Source organism: Protopterus annectens, chromosome 2.part1, assembly GCF_019279795.1.
Source record: "Protopterus annectens isolate FY-2018-M chromosome 2.part1, PAN1.0, whole genome shotgun sequence".
Classification (NCBI taxonomy): Eukaryota; Metazoa; Chordata; order Ceratodontiformes; family Protopteridae; genus Protopterus; species Protopterus annectens.
This window is the reverse complement of record NC_056729.1, coordinates 1,219,824,700-1,219,844,187: the sequence shown is the minus strand read 5'-3', so window position 1 is coordinate 1,219,844,187 and position 19,488 is coordinate 1,219,824,700. Positions and strand designations below refer to the sequence as shown.

The 19,488-nt window shown below is 38.0% G+C and overlaps 1 protein-coding gene across 4 annotated transcripts in view; it reads right to left on the bottom strand.

Annotated features, from left to right (window-relative positions):
• KLHL29 (kelch like family member 29) overlaps positions 1 to 19,488 on the bottom strand; it is a 2,735,259-nt gene that overhangs the window by 155,996 nt on the left and 2,559,775 nt on the right. For all 4 annotated transcript variants that reach the window (XM_044062747.1, XM_044062745.1, XM_044062748.1 and 1 more), the window contains one exon: positions 18,701 to 18,883. In XM_044062747.1, the coding sequence (XP_043918682.1) occupies positions 18,701 to 18,883 (183 nt within the window). The remainder of the gene's footprint in view (positions 1 to 18,700; positions 18,884 to 19,488) is intronic.

Genomic DNA, 19,488 nt, shown 5'->3' with positions numbered 1-19,488 from the left:
TGACATAGGAAACTGGAGACTGATAGTACTTAATAATATGGATTATACACTTTTTATGAAAATAATACAGAAAAAAATGGAAACTAAGATAGGACAAATAATAAAATATATAATATATAGTATAAAAGGGAAAGGAAGCCAAGAGTTATTAATGACAGTAAGAGAAACAGTGAATAAAATAATGTATAGAAAGACAAAAGACAAAATATTAGCATGTGATTTAGATAAGGTGTTTGATAAGGTACAGCATGAAATATTGTGGGATATAATGAAAGTTTATAATATAAGTGAGAGAATAAGAAAGATATGTTACTCAACATTCAAACAGAATAAAGTAAAGCTGTTAGCAAGTGGTTGGCTAAGTCAAGAAATAGATATTAAAAGTGGGATAAGACCAGGATGTCCAGCTTTGTTCCCCTACCTTACTCCCAATTTCCACCCACCCCCTCTTGCTCTAATATTATACTTTATATTTAATTTCTGACTCTTACTCCAAAACCCTCCCCAACTGACCTTACTACTTCTATACATACACTTCTGTTTCTTGTTTCCTACTTCACTATCGCTATTCATTTTTTAACTCCATTTCCAACAATCTTTCTCCATCCCATACTGCTTTGCATTATATCCATTTATAATCACAACCCTCCCAAATAGTACCTATCTATTCTGCATTGTATCCTTTTCTTTTCCCAAATAAACCCTCATTTCTCCTTATTTTGACTGCATCTTTATACTCTAGTCTTTAATGCCAGTATATTCCTTACATTTCACAGAATATACCAGGACAACCAACCTCTCTTCTTTTATAGAAAATACTTCTCTCCTTACCTATCCTCTTCCAGCACTCAGAACCCACCATCACTGAATATCCTACTGTCCTGCAAAGTCTTGTTTCCTTCTTCATTTTTTCTTACCCACTACCTGACATCTACAAAAGACAGATACCTGTACTTAATTATGCTACTCTTCAGCTTATCCTCTATTCTTCTCCTCTTACATTGCCATTTTTCATTGTAGCATGACTCAATAACATCTTGCAACATCTCTGCAACTCTGTCTCAACCACCTATCCATACTTCCTCTTTACACTCTTCACACAGTGCACCAAACCTATTTAATATTGCCCCTCAGCTTTATTACAAATATAGACTGATTAACTGCACTTCAATAAAACCAAACCAAAATCAAGTGCAAGGATCCTCTCTAAAAACAAGTATGCATAAATCACCAATATAGTAAAATCCTTCTAGGAGGATATACACCCTAATCCTGGCGCCACCTTTTACAATGAACACAATAACAATTCTCTCCCCCACAGTTCTGTAACACGACAACAGCCAATCCCTAACTCTGGTGATCTAATTGCTTCTGCAATTTATGTTAGAAGTAAAAGAAATAAAACTGCTGGACTACATGCCTGGATTTCCCAACATAGGGCTGACATTCTTGCTGTAACTGAAACTTGGGTTAAACCCAGCATAAAAGAAGTTATACCTCCTGGCTATACTATAAACCGTAATGACCATATAAAGACAAAAGGTGTTGGTATTACTTTAATATTTCCCAGTACCTACCACATTTTCCCTTACAGTAAACCAAGACCAAAATTCAGTTCAGCAGAGCTTCTTATTGGTTTCCTCAAAATAAACAGTTATAAACAAATATGTATTACTGTCCTTTATATCCCTCCTATTGACAGTACACCTCTAATGGAAGATATCCCACATTGAAATAATATTATTAGGTGATGTGAATGTCAATTGGTTGGACATAAACTTAACTCCTCTATATCTAGCATGAACTTATATGGTTTCACACAACTAGTTAATAGCCCCACACATTATAGGAAGACATCAAATTCTCTATTGGACTGGTGCGTGAGTGTGTGTGTTTGTGTGTGTCATCCTGAGGTTGCAATTTAACTCTACCGATTTGTTTGATCTTCTTACACGTACTTGTAAATGGTTCCAAGGTTATGTAAAATCAGTCTGAAAGGGCCAACTTTTTTTTTCTATGTAGTGTATTGTCAGAAAAATATGTATTAGTATATGTATTCGTATGTATTATGTATTGCAATAACTGATCCTGTTTCAGGATTGACCCAGAAAAGCAAAACTGTTGTTTCTGCAAAGTGCCTGGTGAATCTCTTGGGCAGAGACCTTATGCAGCTATTTAGCATAGCAGTAGTTCCAACTATGCAGGATATGGAAGCACAGTGACAAATTGATACCTTTGCAGTGCAATTGGAGGGTGGAATGTTTTATTGGTACAGCCAGGACTTGGTTACGACTGGTCCAGGGGCAGTAACCGAAGAGTTGATGAACGTAGCCATCAGCAAGTTCCCCTCCCTTGACATTGATAAACAGCATTTGTTGCACTGTACTCTGTATTATTGTAACACACCAGGACCTGATAAGGAATATGAGCAAGAATTGTTTAGAAATCGTGCAAACAGATTGATATTACATAATCTGTACTGGGACATGGAGGAGAACAGTGTAGCCAGCTGTTCATTGCCCCAGGAGTTCTTTGCACTCTATAAATCTAATCGATTACCACACGTTAGCTTAACTAAGGACAAGAATGTAAAATGGGTAGACCTAGGAGAAAAAGTCACAAGATGGGAGAAGCAGACAGAATTAGAACTGTCAGAACAAGGAATACAAAGGCAGAAGTTGAATTGGATAACTCAGACCCACCCAGCCGTGCACTTGCAGTTTAGCAAGGACAGCTGATTAGCACTCCTATTAAAGGAGGAAGAGAATGCCTTACAGAAAATATCAGAAAATCTTTGGTCAATAGGAAAGTCAGATGTAGGACTTATTCGTACAGCGGGACCAGTTACTATTACACCAAAGTCAGCATTTAGACCACAGAAAAGACAGTATCCCTTAAGAAAAGATGCAGAGGTAGGAATCAAACCTATTATAGCAGCTTTACTTAAGGAAGGGGTGCTGGTGGAATCTCTTGATTCACCATGTAACACACCCTTATTTCCTGTTAAGAAAGCAAATGGAGAATGGCGTATGGTCCAAGATTTACAAGCCGTAAATGATGCAGTAATACCAAGGGCACCTACGGTGCCAGACCCACACACCCTGTTGAATGATTTAAAACCTCAACAGAAATATTTTTCTGTGGTAGATATCAGCAATGCGTTCTTCTCGATACCGATACACCCTGACAGCCAGTATTAGTTTGCATTCACATTTCAGGGGAAAAGGTATACATATACGCGACTACCACAGAGATATTGTGAAAGTCCGACAATATTTTCACAAGAAATGGCAAGCAACTTGGCGGGATTTACCCCACCAACAGGTAGTCAGATTTTGCTTTATGTTGGTGATATCCTGCTGGCGGCCCCCACCCAGCAAGATTGTAAAGAAGACACCATAGCGCTATTACAATTTTTAGCCACTGAAGGACATAAAGTAAACAGAAATAAACTGCAGCTTTGGAGAAAACAAGTTAAATACTTAGGATATGTAATATCCAAAGAGGGTAGGACATTAGATGAGGACAGAAAAGTAGCGATTTTACAAGCACCAAAACCCACTACCAAGAAGGAAATGATGTCCTTGCTAGGTACGACTAATTTTTGTCAGAGTTGGATTCCAAACTATGCCTTGGAATCTGCACCACTGACAAACCTGATATATAAAAAGCCTATGGCAGCACAGGATTTGTTACAATGGACACCAGAAGCAGAATCTGCTTTCTGCAAACTGAAGCAGTTAATAGCGTCCTCATTAGTTTTAGGTTTACCAAACTACCACAAACGTTTTTTCCAAACTGTAGATTGTAAGCAAGGTTATATGACATCAGTGTTAACACAGCAGCATGGGGACAAGCAACGCCCTATTGCTTGTTATTCATCACAACTGGACCCAGTGGCACGGTCTTTACCTCACTGTGTACAAGCAGTAGTTGCAGCTGCAATGGCAGTACAGGCTTCGGCCTCAGTAGTTTTGTTCCACCCTCTCACATTGAGAGTGTCTCATGCAGTCACGATTATTTTACTGCAAGAGAAGGTAGCATATCTTTCCCCTGCTGGGCATCTTTCCTGTATGACTATATTGTTGAGCCAACCTCATATGACAATTGAACGATGTACAACTTTGAACCCTTCTACCTTGCTCCCAACCCCTGCAGATGGCACATCACACAGCTGCCTGCAGGTGATTGAGCAAAAGACACTGCCTAGAAAAGATCTTACGGATGTCCCCTTGGATGATGCCGAGGTGACATATTACATGGATGGCTCGTGCAAAAGGGGTCCTGCAGGACAGAACCTAGTAGGATATGCAGTACTTTCTGATACTGACATTATAGAACCAAAATCTTTACCACACAATTTATCTGCACAGGCAGCAGAATTGATTGCCTTAACAAGGGCATGTACCTTAGCAAAGGGTAAATGTGTAAACATTTTTACTGACAGCCAGTACGCTTTCTCTACTGTACATGTTTTTGCACAACAGTGGAAAAATCGAGGAATGATAACATCTACTGGCAAACCGATCAATCATGCAGAGTTTATTTTAGATCTTTTAGAATCTATTCAGTTACCTCAAAAAGTAGCTATTTGTAAATGCACAGCTCATACCAAGCAACAGGACAGGATTTCAAAAGGTAATGCGAGAGCTGATACAGCTGCAAAGCAGGCAGCTTCAGATGTATTTAATTTGAGTGAAGAATTACAACCCTCTGTGATTTTAGATTTAGAAATGTCAAAGACAATGCAGACACTTACTACGCAAGTTGAAAAACGAAGATGGGTAAAACGAGGAGCAATTCTCGAAAAGGGGCTGTACATCTCTAAAGAAGGGAAACCGATATTGCCATCTAATTTGTTTAGATATGCAGCTTTGTTGAGCCATGGGCAGTGCCATGTCTCAACAGGGGGGATGGTACAGCTGGTGAACCAAGTGTTCACTACTCTAAAAAATTTTGTTCAATGTGCCACGTTTGTAATAAACATCATGCACAAGGGGCATTAAAGCCCAAGCAAGGGAGTTTCCCTACACCACCGTATCCGTTTCATACTATCTGTATGGATTTCATAGAATTGAACAAATGTGAAAATAAGTATTGTCTTGTCATTGTAGATATGTTTTCCAGATGGGTGGAAGCCTTTCCGGCTAAAAATCAAGATGTGGCAACGGTGGCAAAAGTTCTCATTAAAGAAATCATCCCTAGATTCAGCATTCCGGAAAGGATCTACAGTGACAACGGCAAAAAGTTCTCATTAAAGAAATCATCCCTAGATTCAGCATTCCGGAAAGGATCTACAGTGACAACGGCACACACTTCGTGAACCAGACCATACAACAGTTAAGTAAACATATTGGTATTTATTTAAAAAATCATTGTGCATACCACCCACAATCTGCAGGGCTAGTAGACAGGCATAATGGGATTTTAAAGAGTAAGCTAAGGAAGTTAATAGTAGAAACACAGAGGAATTGGGTGTACTGTCTGCCCCTGGCACTGTTGAGCATGAGAACTGTTCTGAATGCAAAAGGATTGACTCCTTTTGAAAAACTATTTGGAAGGGCTTATTATATACCTCAGTGGAAACCTCTCATGCCCACAGACCAGGAAGCCGACTGTACACTCGCAGAGTACATGAGAAATCTGTTGAATTCTAAACATCTGCTGCAGTCAAATTCTGTTTCAGATAAAGAACGAACCAGACCGTCAGAAGTGGCAGTGCCCCCGGGTATCTGGATTTGGGTGAAGACAGTAAAGAAAAAGAAATGGGCGTCACCAAAGTGGGAAGGTCCATATCAAGTGCTTCTATCGAAACCCACTGCAGTCAAGAAAGCGGAGTGCGCCTCCTGGATCCACCTGACACACTGCAAATTGGTCAAAAACTTTGAAATGGACAAAAATCTTGTCACATGCCAAGAGTAAAAATGATAGAGTCCAGAAGAAACAGGAATGCAGAACAACCTCTTCCTCAGAAGTATTGCATAATCATCCTGTTAACTGTACTAGTGACAATAATCTTTTTGCTGTGGCCTTTCCTTTTCCGAGCCACACAGACTGAACTGAATAAACGTGAAGCGTTACTTATAGACTGGCATCCAAACTTTAACACTTACCAGGTGATTAAATATGTGTATGCTGAGACTTTCAATGTTTCGAACTTCTGGATCTGCACAGCTTTGCTGACAGCATACGGGGGGTTATTAATGACTACAGTCCCCCTAGGGGTCAATGAGACCTGGGAAAACTTGATTTATGATACCTCAACCATTACATCACAAGATAAATAGCATTGCACTTGTCTGTTCCACAAAAGGGAACTGTGTGTTTTTATAAAAATGATACTGTTCAGGTAGGTTGGAGCAATTGCAATGTGACTGTTCCTTATAAATGTTACACTAAAGGTAACAATGCAGATTTTTATTGTAATACAAACTATGATTCATTTCTTGGATTTATGCACAAAACACTTGATGAAGTAAAACACAATTCTGTTCTTTATAAACAACTGTCTATGATTGATAGAAAAATGTTTCATGCAGGGTGAATGTATATTCATAGCAAAGTTACTACTAATGTAGAGGACTGTTATTTTGTGTGTGGCAGAAAGGCATACAAATGGTTACCTGAGAATTGGTCCGGCAGTTGTTTTTTGGGTTACCTGGTTCTGGCCATACGACACACTGCAGTTTTGCATCGAGGAAAAAATTAGAAATGTCCGAGAGGTCATCAAGAAACTTGTAAATCCAGTGGGACAAATCGATGCACGTTAGAAAGACCATCATTCTATAGGCAAAGGACTGATGCATATGGACTTGAGTGATAGCATTATATCGTGGGCAGGCATATTACCAGCATATGGAGCAGTGAAATCAATCTGGGAGCTGAGAAAACTGTCTAAACTTCTTGAAGTAATGAGCAACGCAACTTTATCCGCTCTCGAATTGGTGACTGATGAACTGAATGCCATGAGAATTGTAGTGCTTCAAAACCGCATGGCTCTCGACTTCACCCTAGCGGCGAGAGGTGGTACTTGCGCCTTAATCCAGGAGGAGTGCTGTTCATATATTCCTGACCATAAACATGAGATAGACAATCATCTTGAGGTAATTCAGCAAGTGTTGGCCATGACCAAACCAGGCCCAAACCCACTGACGGACTTTTTCCAGAAATGGTTTGGGGGGTGGGGTACCATCCTAATGAACATCCTGATTGCCATTTGCGTAGGAATCCCCCTTCTGGGAGTATGTGTTTGTTGTGGCATCCCCTGCATGAAAAGACTGATTAAAGACTTTATAGACATTTCAGTTTCTGAGACCTTATATCAAAGTGCTGAGTTTGAAGAACTATTGATAAACTGAAATGCTTTCATAAGTTTAAACTGAATGACTCTCTTAACTGCAAATCCTGAATAGGAAGAGGTTAGGAGAAGAAAAAAACTGTTTATGCTTATTTTGAAAGTAGAATAAAAGTATCAAAAGGGGGGAAATGTCAGAAAAATATGTATTAGTATATGTATTAGTAATATACTTAGTGCATTTAGAGCTTGAAAAGGGTTAACACATTTATTCTATTTTACACTGCATAAATATGTACAAATTGCAGAAGCTTTCTGACCTTGTATTGTCATGAAATATGCACAGCTAGAATCTTTGCTTATGCCTTGGAAATTTGCTGAGAAGCAGATGATTTCTGCTTGTGTCAGGAAAATAATGAATAGAACAATACCACTTGTATAAATGTTATGAAACTTAGACAAGAAGTTTTGCTTGTGCTGTGATAAAATACACAGCTGCAGTAGCTATAGATAATTAGAACAAATACTGTTTGAAAAGATGAACTGTAATCAGCATTTGCTTATGCCTGAGTTAGAAAAGTACCTTGAAATGTAACACATGTATTACAATTGTACAGTAGGGGCCTGTAACGGGTTAATGCCCACCAAGGCCAGGTTGTTTTTCTCAAAAGTTTCTCACAAATCTAGTCATGTCAGCAGAAAATCTGAGCAACATCTGCTGTAGAACAATACCGAAAGTTGTGTTTGATTACGTCAGCTATAGAAGGCCATGTCTTGTAAAAAGGTATAAGAATAGCATACTTCCTGTTAGTAGTTAGGCAAAATCCTGTATTTGCATGTTTTTGTCCCCTTGCTGCAAGTTATTAAATGTGCCTTAACTGAACCTTACGTGTATTGGTCTTTGAAGTTTTTTCCTTTGACATGTATCCATAATATCATTAAAAGACCACATTCTCAGGTTTCTTTAAGAGGTTTTTGGATTTCTAGATGAAAAGTTCTAATCTTATAGGGTCTCTTTAGCTTAACAGATCTTACACAGCCCCCCTTTTAAAAATATTGTAAGCCTCTTTTTAAAACTTACCTGTCCCATATCATAGTTCCTTTGATTAAAGTACATTTGTACCTGTTTAGTCTGAATACGCTGTGATTGCGAGTTGTCATAATAGCAAAATGCATTGTTATATTTTATAACTCACTGTGTACTATACATACCACTGTTCAATAAATAAAAATACTATGCCTACTTATAAGTGGCATTATCCATGCTTAAGAACTGGGCTACTGCCATAAACACAGCTTGCACAACAACTTGTATGTGGCTATACAATGAGTTTATGAACATAAGAAGTTGCTAATGTTTTCACTGCAAACTTTTTTTGCAGTTTGAACTTTTGAAGATTTTTTTCCTGGCACTCTGCTAAAAATGGGACTTCTTGTTAACTATTCCTGCATGACAAATGTAATAAAGAAACAAAAAAGATGTTTATCTCATAAGAAGAGTCCAGAAATAGCAAGTTAATTGCAGAATGCCCCTTAATGCATTATGGTGCACTAGGAATGTGGTTTCTGCTGTTCATATAATGTTCATGTGTTGATACTAGGCAAGCAGTCATTAGAACCAGAAATAGCCTGGTCAAATACGCCTCTTGCTTTACTGTATAATTCATTATTGTTCACCCACTTTGTTTAGAGGGGCAAAACAGAAACCCAGGGGAGAATTTATGACTGCCCGTCCAGTTATTGAGATTAACATTAAAAGTGACCAGTGTACTGCTTTCACTGACATATTGGGGAAGCTTTTCCCATATACATAGAATGCATTTGGTTAGGTAACTATCCCACAGATAAGTGTTATTTACTTGTTGTTGTAATGTGAGGGCAGCAGAGTGGCACACTGAATAACACTGTTGCCTCACAGCAACAGGTTCTCTGGTTTGATTTGTGACTGGGTATCTTCTATGTGGAGTCTGCATGTCCTCCCTGTGTTCACCTGGGTTTCATCTGAGTGCTCTGGTTTCCTCCCAAATTCCAAAGCCATGCAGTAGGTGGACTGGACACACTAAATTAGCCACAGGTATGAGTGTGCTTGTGATTGTGTAGTGTGGAAGAACTACAGTGGCAGAGCTAGCCAGCTGGCAGTGCAAACCTTGGCACTAGATGATTGTCACTGTTGAGGTGACACAACTCCATGTGCAAAAATGGGAAAAGGGGTTGTGGATGGATGGAAGGATGGATCCTTGGTATGGGTGCTTGAGGAGCTCTTGATTCTGAGAGATTGCAGGAGATTGAATAGAGTGTGGTCTATTTTGATCCTAAAAGTAAGGCAAAGGTTTCCATAAATGAGTCAGCAGAAGACTGAGTACCATGAGAGAGTTGCCATTCTATCTTTTTTGATTAAGGAACTTGAGACCACTGATTTTTCTAGTTAAGAATCTATGAGGCCCTTCAAGTTATGCAATACCCTTAGGAAGATATATCTTAAAAGGAGTCTTACATTCAATATTAGGCCTTATGAAGAATGATTACAGGAGAACTAAGACTTCTTTTTAAACTAGAGGAGATGCCTTTGAAAATTAGTTGGGCCAGACATAAGGACATAATGGATAAATGATAGTGAATTATGAACAAACGCAGCCCAAGTTCCTAATGGCAGTATAACTTTGGAGGGGTGCTTCATTTAAAATGATAGGATGTGGGAAATATTGCTTAACAAATGGAACTGCACTATATTTGTTGGCATTTAACTTAAGAATATTGGTAGTATGCCAAAAGTTGTCAGAGTCAATCCCTTCCTGAAGTAGCTTTCTGTTGGATAGTTTATAGACAGACAGGAGTTTTCGGTCACTGTATCACAATGTCTAACAGGTAACATCATCATTAAACTTAGATAACCACAACCCTGGAACATTAGACTTGATTTCTGAGAAATAGATACTAAAAAGGATTGTGTCCAGTACTGAGCCCTGTGGTAACATCTTTATGTTCAGGGAAACAACTGCAATGTTCTATATATGGATTCTGTCAGCAAATCAATTTGCTATCCAATGGACAACAAATCAATAATCACACAATCTCTGACCAATACCAGTATCAATAAAAAACACAAAAAGCAGGAAATACTGGACCTGAATGGCAATACAAACACAGCCTCAGTCAAATTAACGTACCAAACTTTTTATTAAACACTTTCATCCTTAGACTTCATCAGAATGATATTCATTAAACAAAGACATCTTTTATAACAAACTCCACCCAATAAAACAGTTCTACCCTTTAAAAAACATTTTATATTTATCATATCATTGTGCCCTGGTTTTTAAGGGATAGAAGGTTGCATTTAAACAAATATTAACAAATTTTACACATGTATTTTAATGGATGTATTTTTATGAGTGTTTTTCCTTTAGTTTAATTTTTAATTGGATAATTGATTGAATGAAAGAACTGTTTTATTGTGTAGGATTTGTTTTAAAAGATGTATTTGTTTAGTGAATATCATTCTGATGAAGTCTGAGGATGAAAGAATTTAATAAAACGTTTGGTATGCTAATTTGAGTGAGGCTGCATTGTTTTGCCATTTGGGTCCAGTATTTCCTGTTTTTTGTGGAACATATCAATAATACCTGCATTGTTGGAGGTCAGGGGTTGTACTGAAGGCTTTAACAAGGTCTAGATAAGCAGGGGGAACAAATAGATCATTGTATATGGCTTGGTTTGGGTCAAGGTACAGGAGATACCTATCTCTACATTAATGAACTTGGATATGATGTTGTCCATAGCCTTACATACAAAACTGGTGAGACCAATAGGTCTATTACTGTCTGGATCAGTGGTAGGGCCAACCTTGTTTAGCAGGACCACAGTAGTAGTCTTCTATTCTCTAAATATCAGATATGTAAGGTGTGGAGGGTCTGAGATTAAACAGTTAAGCAGAAGTTCAGTCAGGCTGAATTTAGTACTAAAAAAATAGTACTTTTCCATGACCAATAGAAATAATTTCTTAAGCTTTGAACAGGGCTAGTAGGGAGTAGAATGAATAACAGGCTTAATTTCATGTGAGTGGAGGACCACAATGGTCATCTCTCTCCACAAGGATGGGCCATCAATGGATCCCAGGAACTACAGATCCATTAGACTGACTAGCCTAATATGCAAAGCCACTGAACAAATTATCATGGACATGATTAACAATGACACTGGAAATCTTCAGACAATGGACCCAACCCAGTTGCTTCATCAAAGGCAGATCAAGTCGACTGAAACTGGTGGGCTTTTTTGAGAAAGTCATTAACTCATGGAATTAGGTACAACCCCCCGTGTAACCCGCTGGATAACCAGTTGGCTCCCAAATAGGTCCCAGGAGGTTAGGATTATGGACACTACCGCCACAAAGAGGCCAGTCACCAGTGGAGCTCCCCAGTGCTCTGTGCTGGGTCTACTCCTCTTTACTGTTTATTTATCAGAAGTTAAGTCCAATGTCAAGGGCCTTTGGCCCACCAAGTTTGCAGATCATAGAATCCCCCCCCCCCCCCAAGATACTAACATTTTACAGGAAGGTCTTGCACAGACAAATGGCTACTGCTAAAACCATGACTTAAACCTTAATGCCAAGAAATGTATAATAGTACCTATTGGGATGTTTTCCACCCTGGGGAACTACCTCATCAATAAAACACCCCAAAAAGTAGACAGTAATCAGGGATTTGGGAACTCATGTAGATGGTAACCTGGCTTTTGACCAACATGTGTATAAGGTTGTAAGAAAATAATTTTATGTCACTCAACTTATAAGTAAGAGCATGTCATCTACATCCAGGGAAGCCATTATGCTACTATACTCAGCCCTCATCAGACCTATAGTTGAGTATAATGCTCCATTTGGTATGTACCAGACCAGCCATTTACAGCAACTGGAACACCCATAGAGATTCTTCACAAAAAGAATACAGACTGTCAACACAGTGCCCAGTGCAGATTGTCTCAAAGTCCTACCCTTGTACTCTGTTTCCCACAGACTGCTGAGAGGAAGTAAGTAAAAAAGGGAGAGTAAAGAGGTATAAGGAATGATACAATACTTGTTCACATTTAGGGATATAGTTTGTCCTGGTTTTGAGCAGGAACAGAGCCAGAGTTTAGCTAGGAAGTCTTTCAGAGTGGTTTTGAAAGATGAACGGGAGGGTATAGACCTGATGGATACAGTTAAGGAGTTCCAGGCCTTAGCAACCTTGTGCAATAACAGACAATGCCCTGCAGATCTCCTAGGTTTGTAGACAGCAGGAGTTTTTGGTTACTGGAATGCAATGACCAACTGGAAACATAGCTGTGTAGAATTTTTTTTTGTGTATCTGCAAAACGAACAGCATCAAAACTACTAGATCAAAGGATTTACATTTTGCTTGTAATTTAAATAGGACATGTTGGAAGGACAGGCATTATCTCAGAGAATTCCCATTCTCTGGAATAGATTTCCCATCCATTTGAAGCAGAGCCCTTCCCTAACCCTATTCAAGTGTAATCTGAACCAGTGGACGGGAATAGGAAATCTACCTCTGGTCTCACACCTATGTCTCTGATGGACAGAGACAGCAGTTAAATTATGCCCCAGCTAACATAAAACACCATAAAACAACCTCTAAGGCAAAATAGCATGTGGGATACATTTGGGTTGCCTGGTCAGGCTTATAAAGGCCCTGGTGGTCATTAGCCTAGTATATACCTATGAACCTATGACTGAGTAGGTGGGTGGGATAAATCTTTACCTAAACTTATCTGGTAGGATATTTCCTTGCAATATCAGTGGGTAGCATTACAAGCTTAGACACACATCTGACTTTTGAGTCTTAGTGATTTAACAAGTTAAATTAGGATTTTAATTAATTTTGGAGAGAGTGGCTACCCTGAATTCAAACTGAAATTTACACTTTCCAATGATAATTTAAGATTTTTGCTTTATGGTTTCAGTGCTTTCTTGAGGTGGACTGATGGAGATTTATTGCACAAACTGATTTTCCTTTCTTTTGGTAAACAATTTATTATTATGAATATTCCACCAAAGGGTTCCACCAAAGGGATTGTTCTTAAATTTCCCCTATATCTGGAAAGGATATGGGTGTTCTTCTGAATGCAAGTATTTAGGTGTAAGCAGAAAGTGTAGGTGAAGTGGGCACCTTTGGCAATAGGAAGGTTACTTTTGAATTCATTTAACTCATCTATGGTGTGAACATTGGCTCTAACTGATCGAAACTGTTGATGTGACATGCCACCAACCCCATGTACTAAAATTAGAAAAAAGGGGTCATGGATGGATGGATCTATGAGTTGTAACAGGTTTGATTTTGAGAGCTCCTTAAAGACAGTGGTATCTACAGTAGTGGTAACACTGTTTTAAATGTTATGTAAGATGACTAGTTGTTGTTGTAAGATGACAAGTATAACTACGATATACCAGATAAATAAATTGAAAAATTTGTTAAATAAATTTCAGGATCTTTGTGTTAATGTATTTATTGTTTCTCAACGGGTAAGATGGCTAATTTATACAGACATTTTGACTGATTGATTGGCTATATATCAAGATCATAATTATACAGAGTAATTTGGAACACCTTAATATTTTGGTTGCATACAGTGTGCTCAAGGTTTTATAAATAGCATATAAGATACAGAATAGAAATTGATTTTATAGAACAAAGATGTATGTGCCATTTCTTGGTGGTGACATTTAGATTTCTTTAAAATGATGCAGCTAGAACTGGAGTTTTTGTAATTTACAGTCAGCAGTATTCCAGTAACATATTTAAGTGTCTGTAGTAATTTAGTATATGCTAATATACCTAAATTTGATAGTACAATGCCAATATGCCACATGCAGAACAATATGAACTCTTAAAAATTTTTTTTATTTAACATTTGTTAACCTGGAAAGTTTGACTTGGAACAAAGCCAATTTTCAGTGGAGACCCAGGGAGAAACGCTCCAGACACATGTCTTTTTAATGTGGGAGGAAACCGGAGCACCTGGAGGAAACCCTCATGAACACAAGGAGGACATGCAGACTCCACACAGAAGGCACCCCAGCCAAGAATCGAACCAGAGAACCTCTTGCTGTGAGGTGACAACATTAACGCTGCACCACTGTGCCATCCGCAGCACATGCTAACATAATCATTGCAGTGAAATATACAGTGATTCAGTTTCCAGTATCTGTATTATCCCGTTCAGGCTCACAGGTAAGCAGATGTAAATCTACAAATCTACGGAAAAGATATATGGCAGGAAACCACTCCCATATTGGTTACAAATGCCAGCACTACAATGCAGCATGGGTGGGGGTTGTTACTCTGCCGAGTATACTGTCCTACAGCTGAGACATTAAGTTAAGGCCCCATTCGCCTGAGCAGGCAGTAGCTCCCACAGCACTTTTCAGTAAGAGTATGGTATTTTTATTTATATACACATAATCTCCTTTATTTGCATTATTTCCTATGTAGACACTTTTTATATTACTTACACTTTAACATTCAACATTTCTTTTTACATTTTCTGCACTTTACATTTCAAATTACCCCATTTTCTATCATCCACCCTTAACCACATCTGAAACAATTGCCTTCAACATTCTTTCTCTTAAGAACTGCCTGTTCTAGCTTTGACTCTATTAAATCATATATGTATTTTCTCTATTAAAATATTTCCTATTATTATGCACATAATAATCCAAAATTTTTCCATACCTGCCTATACTTAACCAAAAAGTAAAAAAAGTCATACACACAAACCAGTTTAGTAAAAACTGCAAGAAAAACCTAGCCAAGCTAGAGTTTTCACTGTGTGATAGCTTAAACCTCCTGTAATAGAGACCCATGGGATATATGCAAATAACCCCTTAAGAACATCAAGTGTTTCAGCTATATGACTTCAGAATGTCTATGACTTTTTAATTTTTCTTTTTTAAGTCTTTATGGACAGATGTAGGTCAACACAGCCAAACACCACTAACTGCGGACATGCATACATTGGCCTTCTTATGAACTCATCATCATCATATCATAAGTGGACTGTTTGGCTATACTCTAGAAACACAGAATCTTTAAACCCAGCTGGTGTCCATAACCATTAAGGTGTCTTCAAAATATCTCAATTAACAACTAAACTAGTAAGTAAATAGGTCACACAGGCAAACCAATTAGTTAAAACTGCAAGAAAAACCTAGCCATGCTGGAGTTTTCACTGTGTGATACCTTAAACCACATGTAATAGAGGCCCATGGAATATATGCAAATGCCCCCTAAAGGACATCAAGTGTTTCAGCTATATGGCTTCTGAATGTTCATGACTTTTTAATTTTACCTTTTTAAGTCTTTATGGACAGATACAGGCCAACAAAGCCAAATGCCAGTAGCTGTGGGCATGCATGCTATGGCCTGCTTATGACCTCATCAGCACAGCATAAGTGGTCTGTTTAGTTATACTCCTGAAATATAGAGTCTTTAAACCGAGTTGATGTCCATAACCATTAGGGTGTCTGCAAAATATCCCAACTAACAACTAAACCAAAAAGTAAAAAAGTCACACAGACAGACCAATTAGTACAAACTGCAAGAAAAACCTAGCCAAGTTAGAGTTTTCACTGTGTGACACCTTAAGCCTCATGCCTACACTGGAAATCATTTGAAATATCAGGATGCTCTAGAGCGAGTCTCGAAATGGGGGGGGGGGACTGAATGGCTGAGAGAACAGACATATATACTAAGCCCAAGATGTAATTTCTTGAAATATTCCCTTTTCTCCGAGGTATGGTGATTTTGGAGTTGGTATATATAAAAGTTTGGGGGTGTGGGGGCTTGCCCCCCCTCATGGAGGGGTGCAGGTGGGCTTTCCCCAAAAAGACGTTTTAAGGAAACAGGCAATTTTTGAGATTTGTTCTTCTCTGGGTTTTCAGTCTTTTTTTCTGCTTTTCAGCACTCATCATTTTAGTGCTGACTTTTCAATAAGGAGCCCTTCAGACTCCCTTTTTTCTTTCTTCCTTTTGTGCAATTTCACATACAAATATACTTTATTATATGCTCATGTTCTAAAACATCATGAATATTTCTTGTTTCAATCCCCATCTCTTAACAACTCAATCAGAATATCCTTCTCTCTGAAACAATTTTTTTCTAACACCTCTCCCTCATTACATCCTTATTTTGTTGCTCATATCCTTCATTAAAATTGTCTGTCTTTTTTTCCATGCTACCATGGCATTCCTCCACTCTACTTAATTACTGCAATCATTCTAAAGAACATTTTATGCTGTATTCCCCCTTTATATTGATTATATTTTACTTTTGCACATTTTGGCATTAGGTGTGAAATACTCACTCATAAGTAGTATGTTTTATGGTTTTCCCTGATACATCAGGATTCTTCTAGTACCAGATACAAAAATAGCACTTGTCAAATGCTTAACAACATTCTATTTTACATTTGAAGTAGCATCCATTTCCCTTCCCCATTCTACACATTTCTGTTGTTCTTTGTTTTAACAATGCTTTCTGCATGTGTGCACTATTCCAGTAAACAAGGACCTTAAATCCCTCACATTAAACCACAATGGCAATATAATACTGAATAAAAATATCAGTCAGTTACATATTTTAGCACATATCATCACAGATGGCTTTCTTTTACTTTTTTGAATTTTACCACAGTGCCTACCTTTTGTTTGCAAATTCTACATATGACCTTTTTCACCTTCCTTAATCTCTTCTGTTTGCACCTCCATTTCTGCCACACTCTTGTTGTTTTCCTTTTCATCTCTGAATACATGCTTCAACCCCCCCCCACAAGAAATTGCAGAGTCCTTTCCTGGATCTTCCTTATTTATCATTTGTACCACTTTTTCATCTTTCAAACCTCCCCTTTGCAGTTCTATAATCCTCGCTGCTTCTTCAAATTCTGTACAGCTGAGGGCAGCTAAATGCTGTATATTTGCAACATTCCCTACTTCTGCCAGGCTCTCCGTATTGCAGTCACTCACAGCCACCGACTTTCTGCTCCTTCTGAAGTGCTTTATTTAGTGCTGTACCTCCAATTCTGCCCAGGCTCTCTGTATTTCCATCTCTCACAGTGACCGACTTTCTACTCCTGTAGAACTGCTTTGTTTACCGACATAGCTCCAGTGCTGCACTCTCTACAGTTCTCTGCATCCATTACACTGTTCTCCTGGCCGCCATCATGCCAGGAATGAAAACAATGTGATGTCTGCCTTCAATGAGGAATAGAGTAGGAGAAGTTTCCTGGTGCCCTGGCCAAATTTCCCCCGGTCAGTATGAATACCACCTCAAGTTTTCTCTGAAAAGAGGCCACTGGCCTAATAGGGCTAACCTGATCAATAAAGTGTAAATAAAAAATAAAGTTCACACTTTTTACTTTGGATGGTACAAATTTATAGATGACATCTGCCAAGCAATTTGATTTCAAAGCATATTGCCTTTTTCGCTGGTTTCGATTTGTAAATTAATGACTCAGACAAAAATGATTGGCGATTACTGTTTCTTTGAATATTTGGAACATAATTTGCAAAGGAGCAATGATATGCTCAGTGCAGGTGTATGTACTGGAGAGACGTAGTTTTATGAAATATTTACTATGACTTGTTTAGGAGAGGATGCTCCTTACTGCCACATGTTAATATTTGTTATGTATGTTGATAGGGACTTAATTTGAGGTTTTGAACAATTTCAATTTTTTTTATGTGACGTGCTGTAATCTGGAAACAGTGAACAGAAAGGAAGTATATAATCAGGTTAGAAATACCAACATGAAATTAGGAGATCCATTATGGTAAAACACATTCCCTGCTCATTTAAATTATATACAGATAAAAAAATAACATTTGTTGTTAGATTTGGTATAACTATGTTGAATATTTTTTAAATAAATGTTAATGATAATTTTAGCCAATCTAGATAATGACTTTACTTACAGTTCTCAGACATTGAGTGTGCATATATATTTTTTAAGTGCAAACTAATAAGGAAAGCAAGCTTCAACACTCAGATTTAAACCATTCTTTCTTGAAACTGTATGCACACCAATCAGAGATGTTCCTTCTGTTGCATCTGCATTATTTTACCTTCAGTGAAATGGCAGACTTGAGTGAAATGGCAGACTTAAGTGTATTTGGCAGAAGCGAAGACCCCTCTAATCATACACACTTCGGACAGAAAATAACCTAACTACAAAGCAGCAACTTCCTACTCTGTGCCAAATAAAATTCATTATGACACTGACTACTGATTTCTACCTTAATACCTAACGTCAAACACCTGAAACAGAAATAACTTCTATTATTCAGGAACAGCAATGGGAAAATACCAGTACTGCCTTGAAACATTATTTCACTTTTATGATTTTTTTTACCTGAAAGATAAATATTGTCTCCTGCGCTGACAACACTGAAGAATTCCCTGTCATAGAAAGGCAGACTAGCTAATGGATGCCATTTATTGTTCTGAGGGTTGAAGCAGGTCACAGCTGTCAACGCTCGCTGGTTCATTCCAATCATCTGACGACCACCAACTAGGACAATGACTTCAGCCACTCCTGAAAAGCAATTAAACAGCAAGAAGATGCAAACATATCACTGTCACAGACAAAGTAGATTGCAGACAATTCTGTGTAAAAGATTAACTGTGAACAGGTCATCACAATTTGCAGTTTTATGACTGCTATATGAATGGTTCATTAGAAGTTTCAACCAGAGTGATACTGACATGTCATTTCTCAACAAACACTATGAGAAATACTAGTTTACTGTCTTGGATCCTAGAACAACCTAAAACATTGACAGATGATTTCAATCTCTACTGAATTATGAAACCAGAGGTCTGAAAGCTCCGTCTCCATAATAACAAATTAGAAGGAAAACATATAATCAGTATAACAACAATGACGTTTATTAAACCTGTAAACAAGTCTTCCATTGTTGCAGCAAATGAAACAAAATCTGTGTTTTTCAAGTGTAAGTCCTGCTGTCTTGCAAGCATGCTTAAAATATATAACAGAAACATTCTTTAATAAGAGATGCCTTTATATATAGGATTCATTAAAAACAGCAGCATCAGCTACATATGAACAGATTAAGACATTTTTATCATGAGCCAGGCCTCAGATTGTGTTAGGTCCTTTCAGATTATTTATAAATGCAT